The sequence below is a fragment of the Mytilus californianus genome, unplaced genomic scaffold (genome assembly GCF_021869535.1).
Source record: "Mytilus californianus isolate M0D057914Y unplaced genomic scaffold, xbMytCali1.0.p SCAF_8, whole genome shotgun sequence".
Classification (NCBI taxonomy): Eukaryota; Metazoa; Mollusca; class Bivalvia; order Mytilida; family Mytilidae; genus Mytilus; species Mytilus californianus.
Genome location: NW_026262734.1, coordinates 31,990,629 through 32,014,215, shown reverse-complemented (window position 1 = coordinate 32,014,215; position 23,587 = coordinate 31,990,629). Strand labels below are relative to the sequence as shown.

Genomic DNA, 23,587 nt, shown 5'->3' with positions numbered 1-23,587 from the left:
TCTGCTTTGCTGAAATATTGGTGAATATACAAGTTAAGCTTGAACTTACTGATATGAGCAGAAAAATAAATTTAACAAGACTGAACAAGCATGCAGGTGAACTATGATAAATTTGATCAATTATGACTTACATAGTTTCAGGTATAAGTTTAGAATCTCTAAACAATTTATACCTTTCTCTGTGAGAAAAATCATACAATCTATGAATAAACCCATCAGTAAATAATTTTATAATTGGTATTTGAAAAAAATAGAAAGAAAAGACAAGAAAACTCTTTAACTTCAGCTGAAAACTAAAACATCATTGGCTAGAGGTAGTTTCCTGCTTAATTTTTTTTACAAAGTTACTGTTACTTCCCTTTACCAGAGTCATCTTTCTGGGGAGTAGATTTAAAAAAAAATTATATGCAATCGACCAATTTGTACGCCAAAGCAAAATACAAATGCCTAACTAGTATTGAAATATAACAGGAAAATTTTTAATGATTTGGGGCAACAACATTTTTTGAAAAGTAAATGTATAACACCCCACGAAATGGGTGACATCTCTTGTAAAAATTGTAAAAAGAAAGACCCACTTACCACTCACAAAACATGGATAATCTTAATGAAAACTGTAAAATTATTGTTACAGTTTGATAATTTCCAACTAAAATGGAGTCTATTGCTGTGAAAAAATAAACTTTAAAACAGAAACTTTTGCCACATAAAAAAAAATTTTGAAAGTTCTGATCCTAATCATTATAAAAGAAAAAGTTCAGAGAATTAATTTGATTTTCTGTGTCTGCAGTAACTCTCTCACTGTGGACAAAATTTTGGAAGAGAAAGAGTGGATGATAACAGATTCGGCCTCACCTTTTAAGTTATGTATGGAAACAAGAAAGTTTAAATGAATTTTATCAGATAAGGTTTACTTTCATGTTATTTGACAAAAGCAATTTTATAATGTTTAATTTTAAAATGTTACAAGGAATTAGCTTGGTTTTAAAGTTTCACTTTGTTTAGTTTTTCTTCAAACTCAGCAAAAGTGTTACATTTATGTTAAATCATGCAATTATATTAAATCAAACATAGTTAATACAACATAAATTCATTGATAGTATTCAAATTCTTCTAGTTACCATATCAATATAACAAGGGTTCAAAATGTGAAGGTCATATGAAGGGTCATGTACCATGCAGGGTAATGTAATGGAAATATTGACTTCATCTTACCTGTTCCTTTAAGTCATTAGTGAAAAGAATACAGACTACTTAAATATAATACTTATGGACTGATTACTGTATTCTCTAAATGTTCTTTTGAAATTAAAAACAAAAATGTTTAAGATCTATTGTTTCGAACCCATGTTTTATTATTGTATAAATTATCAGGCTTATGTTATCAATAAACATGCAACATGACTTACTTTCCACTTAAAACAATGTAAAATAGACAAATGACAAATTTTGTTAGAATTTTATAAATGTAACAATTCACAAATCCAGCGATTTTAAAACTGTACACATAGCAAAAACTTAGCAAATGACAACAAATTTTGTTAGAACTTCAAAAATAAAACAATTCCCAAATCCAGCGAGTTTAGACATGTACAAATAGCAAGAACTTGGACAAAACACATATCTTACGGTTTTGTACTATTCACTACAGAGTAACGTTTATCACTACCCAAGTATGTGCTAGGAGCTTGCGCTCTTCCCACAACAGATGGGGTTTTAAAGCTGTAATTTTACAACATAAAACACTGTACACAAATAAAAACCAACACTAGAATTTCAACGTAAAAGGTATTTATACTAAAGAATTATATTAAGGGTGAAAAACTTTTAGGATGCTTTTTTTATTGAAAAATGTACAAAATATCCAGCGTCTGATACTGTAAAAATTAAAATTAAAATTAATAACATAATTTCCTGTTTCTTCTATTTAAAATGTCATATCATTAAAAAAAACAAGAAATTACAGAGTCTAGATACAAGAGTTATATTTGTTTGAATTTGAATTCCGTTTTCCTTTCGTCTGATATATTTTTTGATCATGAGTCAATTATAATACCTTCTTTCCCTTTGATCTTGTTCCTTTCTAGCAGTTTCAACGTCTTTTTGCTGTTGTAATTGTCTACAAACAAATGAAAAATTAATAACATTAGTTTTCTGTTTTTTATTAGTTCTTTTTTCTATATAATTCCTGATCTCAGATTTTGTCTATCTCTTTGTTACCAACAGAACTTCTCTGAACCATTGTTTTTGAATTTGAGTTCCACTGATATGTTTAAAAGACTACATGCCCCACCCCTTCCCAATGTTTCATGGTTTATAATGCATGAAATATTCATGATACAACATAATATATTTATGTATATTACATGATGATATTGAATACATAATTCTATTGGTTTAATTAAGGTGACATTTGTTGTTAATATCAATCTACCTATTTCAAGTCCAGGAATTTACTTTTACTGGTATCAATTTTGCTCCAGTGGACGTAAGGGCTGTAACATAAAAACATACATGGTACCCAGGAAAGGCAACTTGAATTTGTAACTAAAGGTGAGTATGACAACACGTTTATGATGTATGCAGATCTCTAAAACTGCTTTAATTGGTGGATTCCCTACTTTCAAAAATCCTTCCCTAGGTACCATGTATATTTTAATGGAACAGCCTTAATGATATTTTCAAAGCACCTACTTTCAGTCTGTTAAGACAACGTTTTATGTTTCGACACTAAAAAATCAGAGAAAACATTTCTTTCCTTCAAAGACATAAAAAAATCAAAATTGGTGTACCTTACATACATGTATATCAATTGATCAATATCAAAACAAATATTGACTCAGTTTAAATTGAGCATATCCTTTATTTTGGTTAATACGAGTTTAAATTATGGTCTTAGGAACAAATATCAACTATAAAGGCCAGGGTTTAAAGGTCAACAACAACTTCAACAAGAGTCTTTATCTGTATAATGTCAAACATTTTTTTATATAACTATTTCCTTGTCATATTTTATTTAAATTTGAATTTTTCTGTTAGCTGTAAACTCTTAATCATAGTACAGTTGAATCTGTATATAAAGGTCACCCTAAAAACCTGAGGAAATTGACCTTATAAGAGACCCATGACCTTTGATATGAGGTGCAAAATGCATAAGTATTACATCAGGGGGTAAGAAGAGGGTGTCCTGACGAGGCAGGATTTTTTTTGGGGTTAAAAGGGTTGACTTTTCTTTATATCAGGTTTGACTGTATGAGTCCCTTGATTTTATGCATCTTCTGCATCTTACCTATCCCTCTCAGCCTCTCTTTCCTCTCTAGCCTTCCTCCTATCCTGAGGTTTAGTATGAGGTGGTATTACATCATTGTACCAATGTCTCCAGGGAGGATGTTGTGCTACAAAAATAATATCAAATTGTCTTAAGCCATGCAAATATAGATCTTTAGTATAGTGAAACCTGATTAAATCAAACCCTTATAAACCTAGCTCTGTTATCAGTTGAAACAATGTCATTAACCCTGTAACCATACAACTGTCTAATCTAAGCAAATCATCAGCCTGTAGGGGTTCTTTTTAGAGAAATTTGACTGAACAATACAAAAATATCAGGACTTGAATATAAACAAAATTATTAGTCTTAAACCTACCTTGAGTTGGATCTAAAATAGGCATTGCAGCTTTCTGGTCTTTGGTCAATAAAGAAAACAAATCTTTGTAATAATGTAGTTTTATCTGAAAAGAAAAGTTTAAGAATTTGTAATTTTACTGTTACACAAAAACCTTCACTGTACAATAGTAACCCTACTGAAGAATATAATCATTATTAACAGTGTAAAAAAAAACTCTTTTTCTTTACTTCATCACAAAGTTTTTAAATGTATATTATATTCAGACAAACAATGCACTTTTAGAAAATCTTAGCTGGCTCCTAAATAACTTTCCATTAAATATGGAACTATAAAACTCTTTCTATCTAATTTTATTACATTCTGAGGTGTACAAGAAGCCTGATAACGCCCAGTGTTTACATTTGATGATGGAAGCATACATATGACGTCTCCTTGTTTAGTTGCCAAAGACGATAACATCATTTCGCAGATATTTCATTTTTATGAAATTTTACACCGAAATAATAACTGAAAAGGACTGATTTGTTTATTTTGCATTAGAATAAAGATAACCGTATTCTATTTGAAGCTTGGTCCAAAGTAAAACGTGTCTTTTACTGTGGGCAAATTGAGTTTACCTGGTTGTATAAATAAGATGGGTGTAACAGGGAACAGCCAATTTTGTGTATTAATTCATTTGCGCTAAAAGAAGATATACTGTGGTTATACTGGTTTGAATTATATAGGTCCTCATATAAGAATAAAAATAACAAGAAAAAAAAATAACAACCTACGTTGCCCTTAAAACCCACAATGTCAGAATACAAATTTTAGCTAATTCAGTAAATCATTTTTTGTATTTAATGGTTAGTTATAGTGTCTAAAATAGCTATTTTTAAAATGACAGTAAAAAATCTGTTCATTCACCAAACTAAAAATTGCAACCGAAATATCCATCCAGATTAGAAAAAAAATATTAGACTAAGTAGCAACAAGGTGTTCTACCAAATTTTTTTTTAATTAGGGGTTTTACAAGACTTAATAAATAACTTACTTCATACTGAAACTGTGGTACAGTTAGCTTACAACTCTCTGCTTTCAGTATTTTCTCCATATGTGCTGGCTATCAAAAAATAAAAAAATGAGGTTAACATGAAAAAAACAAAAAACCAAAAAAAATATCTGGCTAGCAAAGAAAAAAAAAATTTAAAAAGTTAATAAAACAAGAGTGCACACGCTGAAATGTCTCGCCTTCTTTACTAATCATTGATATCATGTTGATAGTCCTAAATATAAAGCTTTATTACAACTGTCACATAAACTTAACATTAACCAAGTAAACTAAACATTGACCAATGAACCATGAAAATGAGGTCAAGGTCAGATGAACCATGCTAGGCAGGCATGTACAGCTAACAATTCTTCCATACAACAAATAGAGTTGACCTATTGCTTATAGTTTAAGAAAAACAGACCAAAACACAAAAACTTAACACTGAGCAATGAACCTTGAAAATGAGGTCAAGGTCAAATAAAACCTGCGTGACTGCCAAATAGATCATAAAATATTTCCATACACCAAATATAGTTGAACTATTGCAAATAGTATAAGAAAAACAGACCAAAACACAAAAACTTAACTATAACCACTGAACCATGAAAATGAGGTCAAGGTCAGATGACACCTGCCAGTTGGACATGTACACCTTACAGTCCTTCCATACACCAAATATACTAGACCTATTGCTTATAGTATCTGAGATATGGACTTGACCACCAAAACTTAACCTTGTTCATTGATCCATGAAATGAGGTCGAGGTCAAGTGAAAACTGTCTGACGGGCATGAGGACCTTGCAAGGTACGCACATACCAAATATAGTTGAACTATTGCACATAGTATTAGAAAAAAAGACCAAAACTCAAAAACTTAACTTTGACCACTGAACCATGAAAATGAGGTCAAGGTCAGATGACACCTGCCAGCTAGACATGTACACCTTACAATCATTCCATACACCAAATATTGTAGACCTATTGCATACAGTATAAGAAAAACAGACCAAAACACAAAAACTCAACTATAACCACTGAACCATGAAAATGAGGTCAAGGTCAGATGACACCTGCCAGCTAGACATGTACACCTTACAATCCTTCCATACACCAAATATAGTAGACCTATTGCATACAGTATAAGAAAAACAGACCAAAACACAAAAACTTAACTATAACCACTGAACCATGAAAATGAGGTCAAGGTCAGATGACACCTGCCAGTTGGACATGTACACCTTACAGTCCTTCCATACACCAAATATACTAGACCTATTGCTTAAAGTATCTGAGATATGGACTTGACCACCAAAACTTAACCTTGTTCATTGATCCATGAAATGAGGTCGAGGTCAAGTGAAAACTGTCTGACGGGCATGAGGACCTTGCAAGGTACGCACATACCAAATATAGTTGAACTATTGCACATAGTATTAGAAAAAAAGACCAAAACTCAAAAACTTAACTTTGACCACTGAACCATGAAAATGAGGTCAAGGTCAGATGACACCTGCCAGCTAGACATGTACACCTTACAATCATTCCATACACCAAATATTGTAGACCTATTGCATACAGTATAAGAAAAACAGACCAAAACACAAAAACTCAACTATAACCACTGAACCATGAAAATGAGGTCAAGGTCAGATGACACCTGCCAGCTAGACATGTACACCTTACAATCCTTCCATACACCAAATATAGTAGACCTATTGCATACAGTATAAGAAAAACAGACCAAAACACAAAAACTTAACTATAACCACTGAACCATGAAAATGAGGTCAAGGTCAGATGACACCTGCCAGTTGGACATGTACACCTTACAGTCCTTCCATACACCGAATATACTAGACCTATTGCTTATAGTATCTGAGATATGGACTTGACCACCAAAACTTAACCTTGTTCACTGATCCATGAAATGAAGTCGAGGTCAAGTGAAAACTGTCTGACGGGCATGAGGACCTTGCAAGGTACGCACATACCAAATATAGTTATCCTATTACTTATAATAAGAGAGAATTTAACATTACAAAAAATCTTAACTTTTTTTTCAAGTAGTCACTGAACCATGAAAATAAGGTCAAGGACATTGGACATGTGACTGACGGAAACTTCGTAACATGAGGCATCCATATACAAAGTATGAAGCATCCAGGTCTTTCACCCTCTAAAATATAAAGCTTTTAAGAAGTGAGCTAACGCCGCCGCCGCCGCCGCCAGATCACTATCCCTATGTCGAGCTTTCTGCGACAAAAGTCGCAGGCTCGACAAAAACTAACATGTTTAACCCTGCCACATTCTGTATGTGCCTGTCCCAAGTCAGGAGCCTGTAATTCAGTGGTTGTCGTTTGTTGCTGTATATCATATTTGTTTTTCGTTCATTATTTTAACATAAATCAGGCCGTAAGTTTTCCGGGGTTTTTTATAGCTGACTATGCGGTATGGGTTTTGCTCATTGTTGAAGGCCGTACGGTGACCTATAGTTGTTAATTTCTGTGTCATTTAGTCACTTGTGGAGAGTTGTCTCATTGGCAATCATACCACATCTTCTTATTTTTATATATAGAGGTGATCTAGTGATCACAGATACCCCTGCTCACTGCAACTAGAGAAATCATGATTCTGTTAATAGTGCTTCAAAGCATTCCATTGAAATTTCAATCAATTTCAAAAAAAGGTTTCCCATTTATTTTTTCTGGAAACCACAAAATTTTGAATTTTTCCAAAAATTAAGTACCATAACTCTGGAAAAGTTAAAGTGAAAACAACTTAAATCTATCTGAACTTGTCTTCAATGATCCAAAAAATTTCAATTAAATTTCAAAATACTATTCTTTATTTATCATCTGGAATCCAAAAGTGTAACAAATGGACATGAGGATTCTTATATACCCTCTGATTCTGTTGAGCTGGGTAAAACAATTCGAAAAAATAACAAATGGTTATCACAGAGAGAAAAAAGAAATTAAAATGATATTGAAAACAATCTTTTTTTTTAAATTCCAACTGGCTTTCAAAGAGAAAAAAAATGAAGTTAAAATGATATTGAAAACAAAACAGGTCACTGAAATAACTTTATCTTATAGGTTTGAACCAAAATTTGCTACAATAGTTTAAAAGAAGAACAATCAATGGTGAGATTAAATATCCACTCAGGTCCAATAGCAATGAAATATGTGAATTCTAGGTCTAAGTATACAGACATAGGACAAGTGGAATATTGCATGTGTCAAACCCTGATAACATTTTGTTAAAACCACCAGTAATATCAATTTTAGTGGTGCCCAGAGAAGCAATATACCTTAAACCTAACTTAACTATCAGAATTTATCAGACATAGTGATTAATGTATAATGTATTTGTATAAGCCAATGGAACATGGTTTACATTAGAGTTATCTCCGATTTTTCAGAAAAAAACTCAACTGAAAAAAATCTCAAATTGTAAACATGTTCCATTTCCCATTTCAAACACATTATACACAGTTTTCTCCCCAGCCCCTTAAAGGACCGCGGGCCCACGATGTATAATTTTTGACCGTGGTGGTATCGGTCTTACCACGATGTATAATTTTTTACCGTGGTGCTAAAATTTTCAGTGAAAAAAAATCGTAAATCGGTAAAGTTTTAAGCGATTTGTTAAATCTTTTCCGTGCGGTATAAAATTCCAGGTGAAATTTGACCAGTTCAAACATGTTTACCCAGATTGTTGACACCACCTGATCGATTTACCTTATGAGGTTAACCTTGTTGATTGGATTTAATCGATGTAATTAACACTTGTAACATGATTCTTTTGTGTTTTAATTAGGAGTTCATAACTTTATGATCACTGATAACTATTTTATGGCTTCATTCACAACCCAAGCGCTGACCTGTGACAAGTCTGCAAATACTTTGTACACAAACAGTGTGACCCGATAGTTGTACACACGCCTGTACATTTTTTGTACATAACAAAGTTGGCTCATTAGTATAGTATAATATGTCTAATTAAACCATGGCCAAAATTTTCTTTAATTATGACATAGTTAGTGCATGATATCGGGTTTCAAACTATATAGTATCTGTGAAGGGGACGGATATATGTACATATCACATGACCCAGTTAGTTCACGTAGAATATTAAAGTTTATTTGCAATTAATTGCAATCTATTCTATTTAATAAATAAAATGTATGACTGTACCTTCAAACTGGATATCTTTATCCACAATTAATGAATAACAGAAGTAATCTTGCAAATTTTATCCATAAGCACATGTTAAATCTATTTATATCTACTTCCTGTCATTTAGGCGGGAAAAATAGGGAGACTTTGTTGTTGACATTGAATATGGTTACTTATAGACCTAAGATAAATTTATAGATTTAGGAATTCTTTTTAAATGGATCATGACAAATAAAGATTTAGATTTCAGTGCAGTATTAAGTCTCTATCAATGTTTGATTATCACCAAGGACAAGAAAGGTTAATATTTACATGAAATCTATGGCAAAATGTTTTTAAATTTATGATTTTTTTTTTTTTTAAATTTAAGATAAAAACTGGTTCAAACAATAAATCAATATTTGTTCTTGTTATTTTATATCTCCTAATGACAAGAATCCTTTCACATACAACAACTTTCTTTCTAGAAACTATAAAGTTTTTTTTTAAATTGAAAATTTTTGGTCTCCTTTGAATGATATTTTATTTTTATTGATCATGGATTTTATAAAAGATTTGATTACCTTAACTTTAGATGAACATTTTGTAATGAATCATGTTTTATTTATTTAAAAAAAATATTAAAGTATACAAACTGTTAATTGATTTACTTCTTTTTTTACCAATAATTTTCTGACTCAATGTCTACATAACACAGTACCAGAGTGTTAAAAAAAAACAAGAGTCATACTGCAGTAACTAGAAATATAGCTAATCTAAGCGATGCGACGCGACACGACACAACTGATTGTATGAATCATTTCACCAAGCTGTCCACACGCGTTACCCTGGTGCTATCCAAAAATCCTGGGGAGAACACTGTTATACATATGTCTGATAAGTCTGATACTTAAAATTAACTTATAACTTGTGCAGCTTCTTTGGTCACCTCTAACAAGTGTGCACCTAATTCAGGTATTACTATTTTATTGTAGGATTAAGACTATTCATTGCTGGTAAAACATGGTAGACAAAACAACTGCTTTAATGGGAATGTCTGTTTTCATTGACACACAGTGCTGATAATTATAAAGTTGTTCTTAGTTGTCTTTTAACTTTTTCTGAACCTGCATGTAGTGAAAGTCTTTGTAGTTAACTCAGTGCTCTCTCATGTTCATTTACCCAGTATATTTCTGTACCATTCTATATACTCACTGAGGTAGCTTCTTTAAGTTTTTCTTTAATTAATCCCAGCAATGTCACTGTTACAATGGCCAGCCATTCATTGTTAAATCCTGGTGTGTCTACTCCTATCATGTACTGGTCCCATATATATAACAAAGTATCCATTTTAAGATAGGCTGAAAAAAGGAGTAATATCTTGGTTAATGCTGAATTCGGGCTACTTAATGAGGAAAATGGCAATTATGGGGTAGTTGTATAATGTTTGAAGCTTTGAACAGTCATTTAATTACTTTCTTTATTAGTTAAAAACATTTCTGTTGAAGTTTTTAAAGTGAATTCAAAATAACTTGTTAGCACGTTCATTCTTGCAATTAAATTCTTTTTACATACATTTTAACATTTCATAAAAAGCAATATCTGTATATTTGTTGCTGAGGTAAAATAAAAGACTGAATTCAAATTAATTGCCCATCTCTATAAGATTCTGAAATACTGTAAACCATCTTATTTTACACATATTCTTTAGTGTTTAGTTCTTTCTAGTCAAATTAGGTTCCGCATGTCTTGTTTATGAGTGATACAAATTTATTCAAATGAATGACTTACTGACAAACACGCTTCTAATCATAGGTCGTATCAAGGTCATCAATCCTTCTGTTAACAAAGCGTAACTTCCTGTTTCTGTAGCAACTATTTTTTCTGTAATGAAATAAGAGTTTAAAGGTATTAAACTTACATGAAAAATTAGATAAGCTATAATTAGCAGAGATATTTCTTATTTTAAATGGTAATGAGATTAGGACAATAAAACAAGGATATAATGGAAAGAATGCTGTTTAAGAAAATAAATAACAGCTGATCCTTTTTTTTGTCCAACATGCCGTGTTTTTCCAGTGGCAGTTCAAATTTCCCTTTGTTTTTGCTGGTTGACTCACTTTGCTGAACCTACCAATAGGATTTATTGCTAATTTTGTTCTCGTCCTGAATATGTATGGTATATTAGCCATGAGAAATGAAGAAAACTATGATCTAACAATGATTTTTCTTTTTTTGTCAGACTTAAAATTACCATGCAATCATACTATACTAGGTATCTATATAGATGTTCACATGCAGGTCCAAAAAACACATATGACGTTGCTGTCTATTCATGTCTTCTTGTCAATTGAAAATTGGATGCTGATGTCAGTTAATTGGACATCTTATTTAAACTCTGGGAGAGTTAGAGCTTAAAAGCATTGTGTGAGCACTTTTTCATCTAGATGTATAATTCGTATTTTATATTTTAGTTGTTGAATTGCTATCTCATTGACATATTCTCCTCATTTCCTTTGAATCACGATTTAACAACATAGAAGAAGAATATAAATGTGGAGATGTGGTATATAAATGCATCATAGATTCCAGGCTTAAAATATTGTACGCCAGAGTGAGCCAGACACCCATTTCATTGCCAATGAGACAACTAACCACAAGCAACCAAAGGACGAGGTTGTAAACAACTACAGGTCACTGTAAGGCCTTCAACCTTGAGCAAAACCCTTACAATATAGGGAGCTATAAAAGCATTACAAAATGTGAAACAATCCAAAAGAGAAAACCAATGGCCTGATTTATGCTAAAACAATTAATAACAAAAAAATATGACAGACAGCAACCAATGACAATCACTGAATTACAGGCTCAGAAATATTGTTTCTATAATGAGTTACTATAATGATCTAATCCTTACCTTTCACAGGTACAAACTTTTCTGTTATCATTCTAGATACTTCAGGGTGGCGTCTCTGTAGAAGTTTAGCTACTTTGTCTATAAAGGCTATAACCTCATCATTATGGTCCTAAAAGACCAAACAAAAATAGCAAATAAAAAAATCTAAAAGGGTTAAGTAAGTCTATCAATGCGAATATTTTTTAACGTTTTGTATGTTGATAGGTGGACTGTTAGTCCCCAAGGTATCACCAGCCCAGTAGCAAGTATGTCGGTAATGGCATGAAAATACAGATATTGTGTTATTAAAATTTGCTGTTACAAAATTTTGGAAATTATTTTACATTAAGGAATATATCTCCCTCATGCAAAACTCTTATTCCTTACCTGGCTTTAGCTTTACTTCTAGTATTTTTTGGTTTATAAGCTCCTTTTTTTTTAAGAAGTTTTGGATTTTCAAACATTTTGGCCACGAGCATCACTGATGAGAAACTTATCATGGTAATCATAAATGGTGCATTAAAATTGGTACTGTTAATGTTTTTATGATAACCCAGTGTGCAATCACATGAGGTTGTTTAGCTTTTATCCTAAATTATTTCTTAAATAATATTGTTAGCATAATGTCAGAAAAGCTATAAAAGTTGAAGCTCTACAAAATCAATGTTAACCTTCATAATTAAGTTTTCCAAAAAATAAATTATCTTTTTTTTTATCTCCGTAACCCAAAACAGAGGCCTTTAATCTTTACTTCTCTTATGGTTGTGGCCTGTTATCTATTTCTTGCACGAAGAGATATTTCTTGTATCACTCCGTGCAGTGAACTGCATTAATTTGATTGGCTAATCCAGCATCATAAGACGATATCACATCAATTTCATTGGCTAATAGTGAGGTCATTGAAAACTTTCAAAGGTTTAGTTATCGTTATTTAAGTTATTTAATCGATATCCAATTCTCACTCTTTATGAAACCTATAAATATTCTTTTCAAATTATATATCTTTTTTTATCTTAAAACTTACATCTGACCCTGAATCTACAACAAATCCTGGTCGACTTCCTAAAAATGTCATGAATTCTTCAACAATAAGGGCAACAACTCTTCCTGGTGGTGGTTCTCGTCTAAAATTTACATTTAAAGTTTAACAAACTATGATTAAAGTACCGGTAAATAAAAGTTGTTTTATTATATTGTAATATTAAAATATTAACTTGATATATTAGTAGAAGCTACATCCATAATGAAAGAGGTGGAAAATATGACAATTATTCTTTCTTCACTAATGAGTGATTGTTAATTGCTTTACATATGAATAAAATAGTTTAGTTTCTTTGGATATTTTATGATCAGTTTTGCATCATAAAAATTATGTTTTATATGCACATTTCAAGTTGGAGCAGCAAACTTTAACAATAGTTGATACCACAGATACCAAGCCGAAAGTTTGAAGGGAGACAAAAACCAATAATTCTATAATGTGAATTATCAGGTAAGTTCTTAAATTCTTCAATAATTTTGAAATACTATTTTCATGACAGTACCTTGATATATTAGTAGAAGCTACATCCATAAATGGTACTGCTAAAAGGTGTTCTACATCTCTTAGTCTGTTTTTGGTTTTTAGAATAGAATGATAATAGGAAAGTGTAGCTTTCATACCATAAAAAATACCTAGAATGACAAAAAATAACAATAATGCATACAGTAAAATTTAAAAAATCAGATTTTTTTTAAAACTGATTAGAATTCTAAATGGTTGTTTTGATATGTTGACCATAAATTTTTTATAAATAAGTTCTAAATATGTATTATCACAGTCTAGTCTTCTCCATATTCTTTTACATAGGTGCAGAATTATTTCGTGTTTGACATTCGTAAATATTTATCACACATGTACTTACCAACTGAGCCTCTTAGGTCATTAAACGTAGGTTCTGAATTCAGCAATGTTTCACATTTTTGTGATATATCATAATCGTACATAGATATAGCAGCCCTAGGATTAGTATTGAGCTGATCAATGTAATGCTTCCGAACTGCAATTAAAATTGACAAAAAAATTAAAATAATGTTTTAACATCTAAGTTTTATGCTTATACTATTCAAATTAAAAGTATCTATCTCTTCAACCTTTATCTGTCCTCTTTGTACCCCAGTATTATTACAAAACTATTTTTTTTCAATGTGCTTTTTTCAATAAAGATAAAATTGTGCATTGTTTTAATTAGTTTTGGTTCATATCAAGTACGAAGATAGATAGTGCAAGACAAATGATAATGATTTTATCCAAATGCCAAAGGTTGTGTATCAATGCTTTTCAATATTTTCCTTCTACATAAAATAATGGTATATCAAAATATTCTATGATGTGGGGTAAACAATTCATAACAGATCTAGTAAGATCTTACAGTAAATGGTATGACACTGGAGACTTGTGTAAATTCTAAAATTGGTGCAATGTTCTAATTTTGCAAAAATTGAGACAGGATATAGGGTTGGCATAAATAAGAACTTGCATTTGAAATTTTATAGTATTATCTTTATGCAGTATTTACCAATATCATAATCTTAATATTTAATCTTGCATTTTTGTCCAATGTTTAAGGAATGACTGTAATATTTTTTCTGTCTATGAAGAAATAACATCAAAAATGTGGTGCACACTGAATAACCCGCGTAGCGCGTTATTTTAAAGTGTGCACCACATTTTTTATGTTATTTCGAATAGACAGAAAAAATATTACAGTCATTTCTTATAATTTAATTCTAAATTCCATTTCAAACCGGAGTAAACCATGAAAAAACGTTGATGACGTCACGGTCACATGACAAAATTATGTCTATGAGCTGATAAACAAAACAACGTCAGCCAATCAGAAGACGCGTTACATCCAAAATTAAATTATTCAATAATAAATGCACAAACAATTCTGAATTTACAGTATTATGGCCATACAATACAGTACCAAGGTCAAATAAAGCATCTAAATTCAAATTGCTGATACAATGTAAAAGGCATCAGAAAATTTCTGAAAAAAAATGTACTCTAGGGCTTGGTCCCCTCAAACAAAACTCAAATATATCATAGAAATATTTCAATCAGGTTTTTTTATCTAATAATTGCATTCCCATCGAACCATGTGCTTAGTATTTTACCTCATATGGCATATGTATAAAAATAAGGAGATGTGGTATGATTGCCAATGAGACAACTATCCACCAATGTTCAAATGGAGTGGATGTAAGCCATTATAGGCAACCATATGTATTGTATTGTCTTATAATATCAGTGTTAAAAAGCAGTGCAACACAAACAAAATTACAGTGATTTACACCTAAAAAACAACATGAAAAGCTTCACACCTTACATTGTGATATCAATCTATACCATAAGATTTATTTAGTCTTATATCTTTTATTTCATATTGTCAATTTGAACAACAATAATACATTTTCCTTAGTCCATATCACAAGATCACTTAATGCAAGGCAAGGTTTCTGCCCATACTCAATGTATCCTTTTTTCGGTGGCAGTTCTAATTTCCCCGTCCTTCATCCAAGTCAACCAACTTTGCAAAAATACCTAAATGATTTATTGTTTTATTTGTTCTTTAGTTCTTATATTGTGTATATGCATAAAATATTTGCATTTGAATGTTGAACAAACAATAAACAATCAATCATTTGTCCATATCATATCATTATGGATTGTTTCTAAATTTTTTTTTTCCAGATTGTGAAGTTTTTTGGGGGCAATATACTGGTATATGGTATCTTAAACATTATTGCAAGTGATTTATACCTTTGCATAGGAATAAAAGGAGATTTTTTTTTTTTGTGAAATGTTACTTGTGTTTTCCTGGTTCTTGTTCTGTTCAATAATTGTGAGGTTTTCAACTTTAAGAACTGGGATACTAAAAAAAATGTTGTCACACATTAAAAAAATATTGATCAATTGGTTGTCAATAAACAAATGGTAAACAGCAATATCTGCTGTACAGTGATATATATTGATATGGCAAGTTTTTTTTTAATACTTGTTTCCTGCCTCCTGGCAAAAAATTATAGGGGAGTTGGTTGGTTAAATGATTTTAATTTTTCAAAATACTTTACATAGACTACATGTAAATAGGTTTTTGATTTTTTTGGGTCAGATATTCGGAATCCTCTGGTTTTATCCATGTAATGCCAACAAATATTTTGCCCGCTAACCCCTACTTTTCTTTTTGTAATTTTATTTTATTAGAGAGAATAATTTCCAGCCAATTTTTCAATGGCTAATATATCTCGAAAACAAGGTCACAGACCTTTAATTTTTTTTCTGCTTTTTTAGTTCCATTATTTATATACTATCAATTTATAACAGTCTTTTAAAAAGCTTGTTATTTTGAAACACAGTAGTGAACATCCTTAACCAGAAATGTCCAGACTTGATAGGGCAAAAACAAAAATGTCCATAAAATGTGTTAGGGTAGGCATGACATTTTAGGGTATGTAGGGAGACAGAAAACACAACTATATTTTTTTTTGCATAATATACCGGTTGTGTTTTAATTCAAATCTTTGATCACAGTTTTTAATTCTTTCGTAAATGTTTCTTACTAGGGATGATTCAAGTGATACATTGATCGTTTTGTTCCTACAAATCTGACATATGCCAGTTTTTGTTTTGTCCCTGTACCTGTGATAGCTTGACTCATATTGTGTGTACACAAACTATATATATTTCTACATTGTTTACCTACCAGAGTAACTATATTCTGTAAATTACAAGTCTGTTAAGTCATATAGAAATATTATGCTAAAAAGAGTTAGTTAACTTCTAGTCATAAAACTTTTATAAAATTTCCTTATACTAGCATTCAGTAAAACTTAAAAGACGTAAATAAATTAATTAATTTAGGTCAGTGCATTAGTCCCATGCTCCAATACTTGTAAATACAATTCTACAACTATACATAACATTTCACACATCTAACAAAGGGCAATTTAAAATTTGTACATGATAAACAATTACTAATTATAAGATAATGCTTAAAGGGATAGAAAATTAGAAGATTTTTTAACCAAAGGACAGTTTTATCTTCCCACTTGGGAGATGGATTTTCAGGATGAAATCTCATTACTTTTAAATAAAATTGATAAATGCCCTACAATATCTGCTGATTATAGCAAGTTGACACTAATTACCATAATCAAATGTGCAAAATAATTTTGCTATAAAATATAATAAGCTATATATGTGGCAATAGTTTGTTACAGGTATACATCTATAATTTAAAATATGAAAAAATATAAATTTATGCTTCATGCATGCATTTCATAACTTGCAGAAAAAAAGCATATAAATATACCTTTTGTATTAGATAAGTATAGCCTCCATGTTAATTGTCGTATATGTAATGGCAGGGGTTGATTTAGACAAATATAAAGTTTGTTTTTCATATCTGGCCATTTCTTCAGTAGACTTAATGCTCCTTCTTCAGCACTCTCAATTACTAAGTCAGTTTTAGTGTCCATGGGAGATTCTTCCAATAGCTGCCTAGAGACATCTTCATTTAAACTTTGGTCAGTTATTACAGAAACTTTCTTGCATAAGCCATTATATACTGTTCCTACAATAAATGATTTCTCCTTTTATAATCTTCAATTCATCTTAAATATCAATTTCCATCAAGTACAGTTATCTCCCTTGATAATCAACTTCAGATAAAACAAAACATTTATAAATATCTGCCTTTATACTATATACTATCTGTAGGCTGTCTACTGTCATGGTTGATATAAACATTTGTCAATTTTCCCTACAATTTTCTAACATAAATAACCCTATGCTGAGCCTCCTCATGGGGTTTTTGATTATGTGATTACATGGCCGTTTTTATAGTGATTATTTGATTACCAGACCAAATATTTCATGATTATTTGATTATGTGATAATATAGGACTGTATTTTTGATTATTTGATTATCTTGTTTAAAAAAAATAGTTAATGATTATGTGATTATATTGGCAAAAAATTTGTGATTATGTGATTACTTGGACACCCCCATGAGGGACCTGTATGCTAACCCTTTCATTGTCAGCAGATTGTTACAGTTCAATACCTGTGCAACTTAAACTTAAGGCTGTTTCTGGAAAAATTATGTTGGAGTCTTGAAGGCATTTTTCTATTCCCAACCACCCACAGAAATTTAAATGTTAGTTCCTTCAGCGATGAAATTTCTATAACAAATTCTTAAAACATCATGAAGTGGCATTTTCATAATTTTAATTTTACAAGCCAAAAATTAATACAAATCTAAAGATTTTTAAACATCTCTTTATCAAAAATAAGCCGCAGATTACTAAAACATTTGAGAAACTGTCTTATTTGATTGCAGTATGATTTAATGTCTTACCTCCCTTGATAGCCTGTGTTGCCCTTTCCATAAACAGTTCTTTCTCAGGTTCTGACAAATCACTGAAGTATTGTACATGGCTTTGTGTTAACTGCTGCTGAATAGCATCGTGTAACTCCTTCAGAAAACTATCCCATTCCTGAAATAGAAGGAACAAGGAACATAGGTTTAATATCCTGTTACCTTAATAATGTTAATATGTGTAACTGAAAAAGCATAGAATCATCTATTTGCAGCTGATGCCAAAACTTTAATAGCTAAACATGTACTACATGTAGCTATATCCTGAAAACTCATTTCAAGAAAATACTTACTGAACAATCTTTTATAATTTTCACTAACCTGTATATATACGTACCAATTTTTATGAGTCACAGGACTAGTGGTTTTTGGTATAGACTGTATTGTTACCTCATCTTTTTTTAGTATCTTATGAACATATTGGGGTCACTGCAGAACCAACAAGCAATCACTGTACTGGAAATTCAGTCCTTAATTAGCCAAATTTCACCTTTGACCCATGATGAAAAAAGATAACTTAACCCTGGGTCCTATACTCTCTGTGTTTCCTGTTGCATGCCCCCCAAAAAAAGGGGTCGGTAGATATTGATCTTTTTTAATACTTTTTTTTCCATCGATCTTATCGTGAAGTTCTTTGAACCATTGTTCAAATGTTTTTGAGTGTGAAATTTTCATGAACATTTGTATATATGTATCAGGTTCATGGTTGTCCCCTGAGGGACCTTAATTAGAATAAACATATATTGTATTGTATTGTATTGGTTGCATTTCATCAACCGAACAGCAAGCACACTAATTATATACCCAGCCATTTGTATATTATCATTTACGGTTACAAAAATGTTTACAAATGGAGCCATTTAGGTGATTTTGGGACATGCTCAAGGAAGAGCATTTTTCAAATCACAGCGATTTTGTGATACGCTAAAGGAGGAAATTTCTCCTGATCACACCTAAAAATAAACAATTTTTAACAATTTTTTGGGGGAAAATTAGGTGTTCACAAAAAATAGGGTTGGTACACGTAGGTCGTGATATTTCTAATCTTTTTTTTTAAATTTTTTTTCATCGATCTCATCATGAAGTTCTTTGAACCATTGTTCAATTTTTTTTTAGTGTAGAACTGTGATGAACTTTTAAATTTCATCAACCAAACCCTAAGTACACTAGAAATATGCATGATATTCCCTGCCATTTGTATTTTATCATTTAAAGTCACAAAAACGCTTTTACAAATAGGGCTAATTAGACTCTGACAATTTTGAGACAAGCTAAAGGAAGTTATTTCGGATTATAGCAATTTTTTCAATATGCTAAAAGAAGAGCTTTTTTTCCTCATAGAGTCAATCAAAGCCAAACAATTTTAATTTTATTTACAGTTTGGGTTGGACTAACACTAAGGTATGTCAGGCTACCAGAAACACCTTTTATTTTGGCCTTAGGGTTAGAGCCTATAAATTAGGGTCAGTCAGGCAAATGGAAACACACCTAAATTTTTATTTGGCTAAAAGGAACAGCCCAGTGGTTATACACATAAAATGTTCGCCCAAGGTTGTTTGCCCACAGAGCGTGTTCTCCCTCATATTAAGAATCTTTATTGTAAAATCATATGGTCTTTGATTTTACATGTATATATTATTCCCCTAAAATCTATTTTTGTTTTAAGAACAAAAGAGCTAATTATAAGATTCATATACAACATGTAAAACCAATAAAATAATTGCCACAGAAATATAATAGGTCCATATATTTGTCTTGTACATCATTAAAGAAATATGTTTATGATACACAACACTTAATCTAAATGTTTTTCACCATTTGTCTGCATAGTTAGTTGTATTTATATATATGTATACATTATATTTTATTTTTAGTTTTTTAGAGGTCCTCAGTGGAGATTAATATTGTACTAACTGATGTTACCTTATTTAAATAAGTATTTATTATTATTATGTTTTCATGGCATTTATGTAAATGAAACTTAGGGTAAATTTATGGAAAAATTAACTAAAAATAGGAAATTAATTGATTAGTCTAGAGCTGTTTGTCTTCTTTTATAGATAAGTATAAGTTTTGATGACTGTTGATTGATGTACACAATGCCAATACACCTTATCGCTATATAGTCCAATCCGGAAAAAACGGTCACTTATACAACTTCCTGTTTGGGTCGTCTTGAAAAAACAAAGGTCATCAGTAACAACTACGGAAGGAAAAAGTTTAGAAAGCAAATATTTTGAAACTTTGATAAATTATGATCCACTTTTTTAAAACACAAATTAAAGTAATAAAAATGCTTTGTTTGAAGTGTTTACATGGTTTACAATGGTTAAAACATTTGTCTTTGAAAAATTTTATGCACAATACATTGTTTAAACAGGGCCCCAGATATAAGCTTCAACTGGATGAAAAAGTTGTGTAATTTTTGAGCTTAACCAGATTTGAATATATAGCGATAAGGTGTATCAGGTATTATTATGGGTTTGATCTTAGAGACTCCACGATTATAAGGAAATAATATAGTATATACATACATGTGAACCTCCTGACGGGAGTACAATAATCCCGTTTTCAGGGGTCTCCTCCCGACCTCCCGTTGAAGACAAAAAAATCCCGTGTATGAAATATTTCATGAATGAAAAATTTCAGCCCAACATATCTGGTGTAACTGACATTACCTGAAGTTATATTTTACCTGTAAATAAATTAACATGCATAATTATATGGCTTCACTTGTCACCTTGGGTGTCAAACATACTGGTAATCAACGATTTTTACCTCAGGCTAACTGCCATTGTGTAATAAAACTTTGTGTATTTAAAATGAATGTTGGGTTACTTCCCTTGATTTATCCTGTTTTAAGTTACTTTCCTTTAAATAATGTAAATTTTTAAAAGAATATAAATAAAATATAAATTGAACAAATAATCATAAAAGAATGGTAATTAAATGATTTTAAATGTCTTAGGACAAATAAAAAAATAATAATTTGAAAATTATTTGAGGGTTCTATAATTCCTTTCAAGGCTTAAATTGAAATTTATATAAAAACTATGACCCATGATTACAGCTTGACCGACCGTGCAAGGGCTGTATAGCCAGTCAAGGTCGTTAAAAACTTCCATTTGTTGTTTACAGCTTGAATGTGTTACTTATCATGCATTAAAAATCTACTTGCATAAAGATAAAAATAAAAGATCTACTTGCAGGGAAGCAGGACAAATCGCCCCACTGGCAAATCGCCCCACACCAAATCGCCCCACTTTTTCACCAACTCGCCCCACTTTTAAAAAAATCGCCCCAAACTGGTTTACCAACTCGCCCCACTTGTGAAAAGGGTGAAATCCCGTTAATTTTTCTCCTGCCAACTCGCCCCACTTAATGAAAAAAAGGAAAAATCTAGATGAATATATAATTTTCAGGTCTGCCAACTCGCCCCACTTAAATGAAAACTAATGTACACAGAATACAAAAAAACGAAAATTTATTAAATTATTATTTTTGAAATTAAATGATGTTTCACTTTCTTAAAATATAATTGTAAATACATTATTCATCATCATGTAATTTTCGTATTATTGGAGAATAACTTTATTCTTGTAGGCTTAGTTATTTGCATAACAATTGAAAAGAAACCTGTTAATTGTATCATAATCCGATATTTTATCATAACAATTGAAGGATTTCAATTAACAGCAATTTTTTTTATAGCACTAAACGGATTGGTTACTTTTGTCTTTGAATTAAGAATAATTAAACACTAACGAGCAATCAGTGAAAGGCAAATGTTACTTTCAAGTAAATATCAAAGAGAATGTCCATTCATTCTAGTCAAAGCAGGTTTTGTTGATTTTGAAAAATTGATTGGTAAGTTATGTTTATGGTTTGAAAACAATAAAAAAATATGTAGATGTGCAAACCTGTCATCTGACAGTAAAATTATGTAAACACACACATGATTCTTGACTTATCTTATAAAACATTGAATATATTTACCAGTAAAAAAAAACTTCACAGAAATGCTGATGCTTACTTCTTTCTGCTTTATTTCAACCAAAAGAAAATAAAAAAAAAACATGATACATTTCTAACGTTTTCACAAGTCTCAATTCATTACAGTTTAATTCTTTTATTCATAAGTGGGGCTAGTTGGTAGGCTTTAATTCTGTACATACTTTATCAGTGGGGTGAGTTGGCAGACATAAATTTAACGGCATTACTTTCTTTTTCATAAGTGGAGCGAGTTGGCATGACTCAATTCATCAGGATTTTTCTATTTTTCATAAGTGGGGCGAGTTGGCATGACTCAATTCATCAGGATTTTTCTATTTTTCACAAGTGGGGCTAGTTGGCATGACTCAATTCATCAGGATTTTTCTATTTTTCACAAGTGGGGCTAGTTGGCATTCAAGTCACAAAAATACTGATTCTCACTTCTTTCTGCTTTATTTCAACAAAAAGAAAAGAACTACAAAAACATGTCACAGTTTATCTAAGGTTTTCATAAGTGGGGCGAGTTATCCAACCTATTTTCAATGGGATTTTACCCTTTTTCATAAGTGGGGCGAGTTGGTAAACAAGAGTGGGGCGATTTTTTAGAAAGTGGGGCGAGTTGGTGAAAAAGTGGGGCGATTAGGTGTGGGGCGATTTGCCAGTGGGGCGATTTGTCATGGATTCACTTGCAGATAGATAAGCAAATGTTCTGATTGCAATGAAAAATGGTAAAAAAGATATGACCCAAAAAATTTAATGAACATACTATTTTTAGAAAATTTATAAGTACAAGGGTACTATAAACATAATACATTCGGATGGAAAGTTGAAGAAAACACACTTTAACAGACAATTTCTACAGCACACGGTTACATTTACGACAGAATTTATGTCGATTAAAAACCTCCTGATCTGAGTCCTAATCTCCTGACCAAAATTTCCCAAACTCCTGATCTTACTTTCACAGTCCATCACATGTATGTATATAAATGATCAAAATGAGTATAATTATAGTGTGAGTAGTGGTCAAAATCTTTAACATTACAACGTTATAGCCAGGGGGTACTTGAATATTGACAAAAGGACAAGGGGCAGACACCGTTTTAAGAAATCAGGGAAACTCTAAACCAATTTGAAGACACGTTGGACCAGTTTAGAGACATATACCAGTTTAACTTTAAAAGAGGTCGAGTTATCTTAAAATTGGTCCGACTTGTCTTTGACTTTGGTCCGAGTTGTCATGTATTCTTTTTAGGGTGTCGAAAAAACGGGGTGGGGTGGTTGTTTTTCACACAAAGTGTCAAAAAAAGTTTTGGTCGGTTAGGTAGCTTTGAAGAAATTAAAACCTTTGAATCTGTAATATGTTGTTTGCATGCCAAAAGCCATTTAGGGTAAGTTTGCTGTGCACCCGCCATTTGTAAACAATCTTTGATGTGAAGGTGCATTTGAAAGG

At 31.3% G+C, this 23,587-nt stretch overlaps 1 protein-coding gene across 5 annotated transcripts in view; it reads right to left on the bottom strand.

The window, feature by feature from the left end:
- LOC127710461 (uncharacterized) overlaps positions 1-23,565 on the bottom strand; it is a 35,083-nt gene extending 11,518 nt beyond the window's left edge. For 2 of the 5 annotated variants that reach the window (XR_007986199.1, XM_052216323.1), the window contains exons 1-15: positions 23,481-23,565; positions 18,121-18,259; positions 17,074-17,334; positions 16,465-16,479; positions 13,621-13,755; positions 13,261-13,390; positions 12,741-12,840; positions 11,738-11,846; positions 10,612-10,704; positions 10,036-10,181; positions 4,663-4,731; positions 3,648-3,732; positions 3,290-3,395; positions 2,057-2,119; positions 1,630-1,722 (exon numbers count right to left, since the gene is read on the bottom strand). Coding sequence is in view for 4 of the 5 variants with exons in the window: in XM_052216323.1 (XP_052072283.1) it covers positions 1,630-1,722; positions 2,057-2,119; positions 3,290-3,395; positions 3,648-3,732; positions 4,663-4,731; positions 10,036-10,181; positions 10,612-10,704; positions 11,738-11,846; positions 12,741-12,840; positions 13,261-13,390; positions 13,621-13,755; positions 16,465-16,479; positions 17,074-17,334; positions 18,121-18,259; positions 23,481-23,549 (1,613 nt within the window). In the remaining variant the exon portion in view is untranslated. The remainder of the gene's footprint in view (positions 1-1,629; positions 1,723-2,056; positions 2,120-3,289; positions 3,396-3,647; positions 3,733-4,662; positions 4,732-10,035; positions 10,182-10,611; positions 10,705-11,737; positions 11,847-12,740; positions 12,841-13,260; positions 13,391-13,620; positions 13,756-16,464; positions 16,480-17,073; positions 17,335-18,120; positions 18,260-23,480) is intronic. The other 3 variants (XM_052216326.1, XM_052216324.1, XM_052216327.1) reach the window with 3 other exon arrangements.
- Between the last annotated feature and the right edge of the window lie 22 nt (positions 23,566-23,587).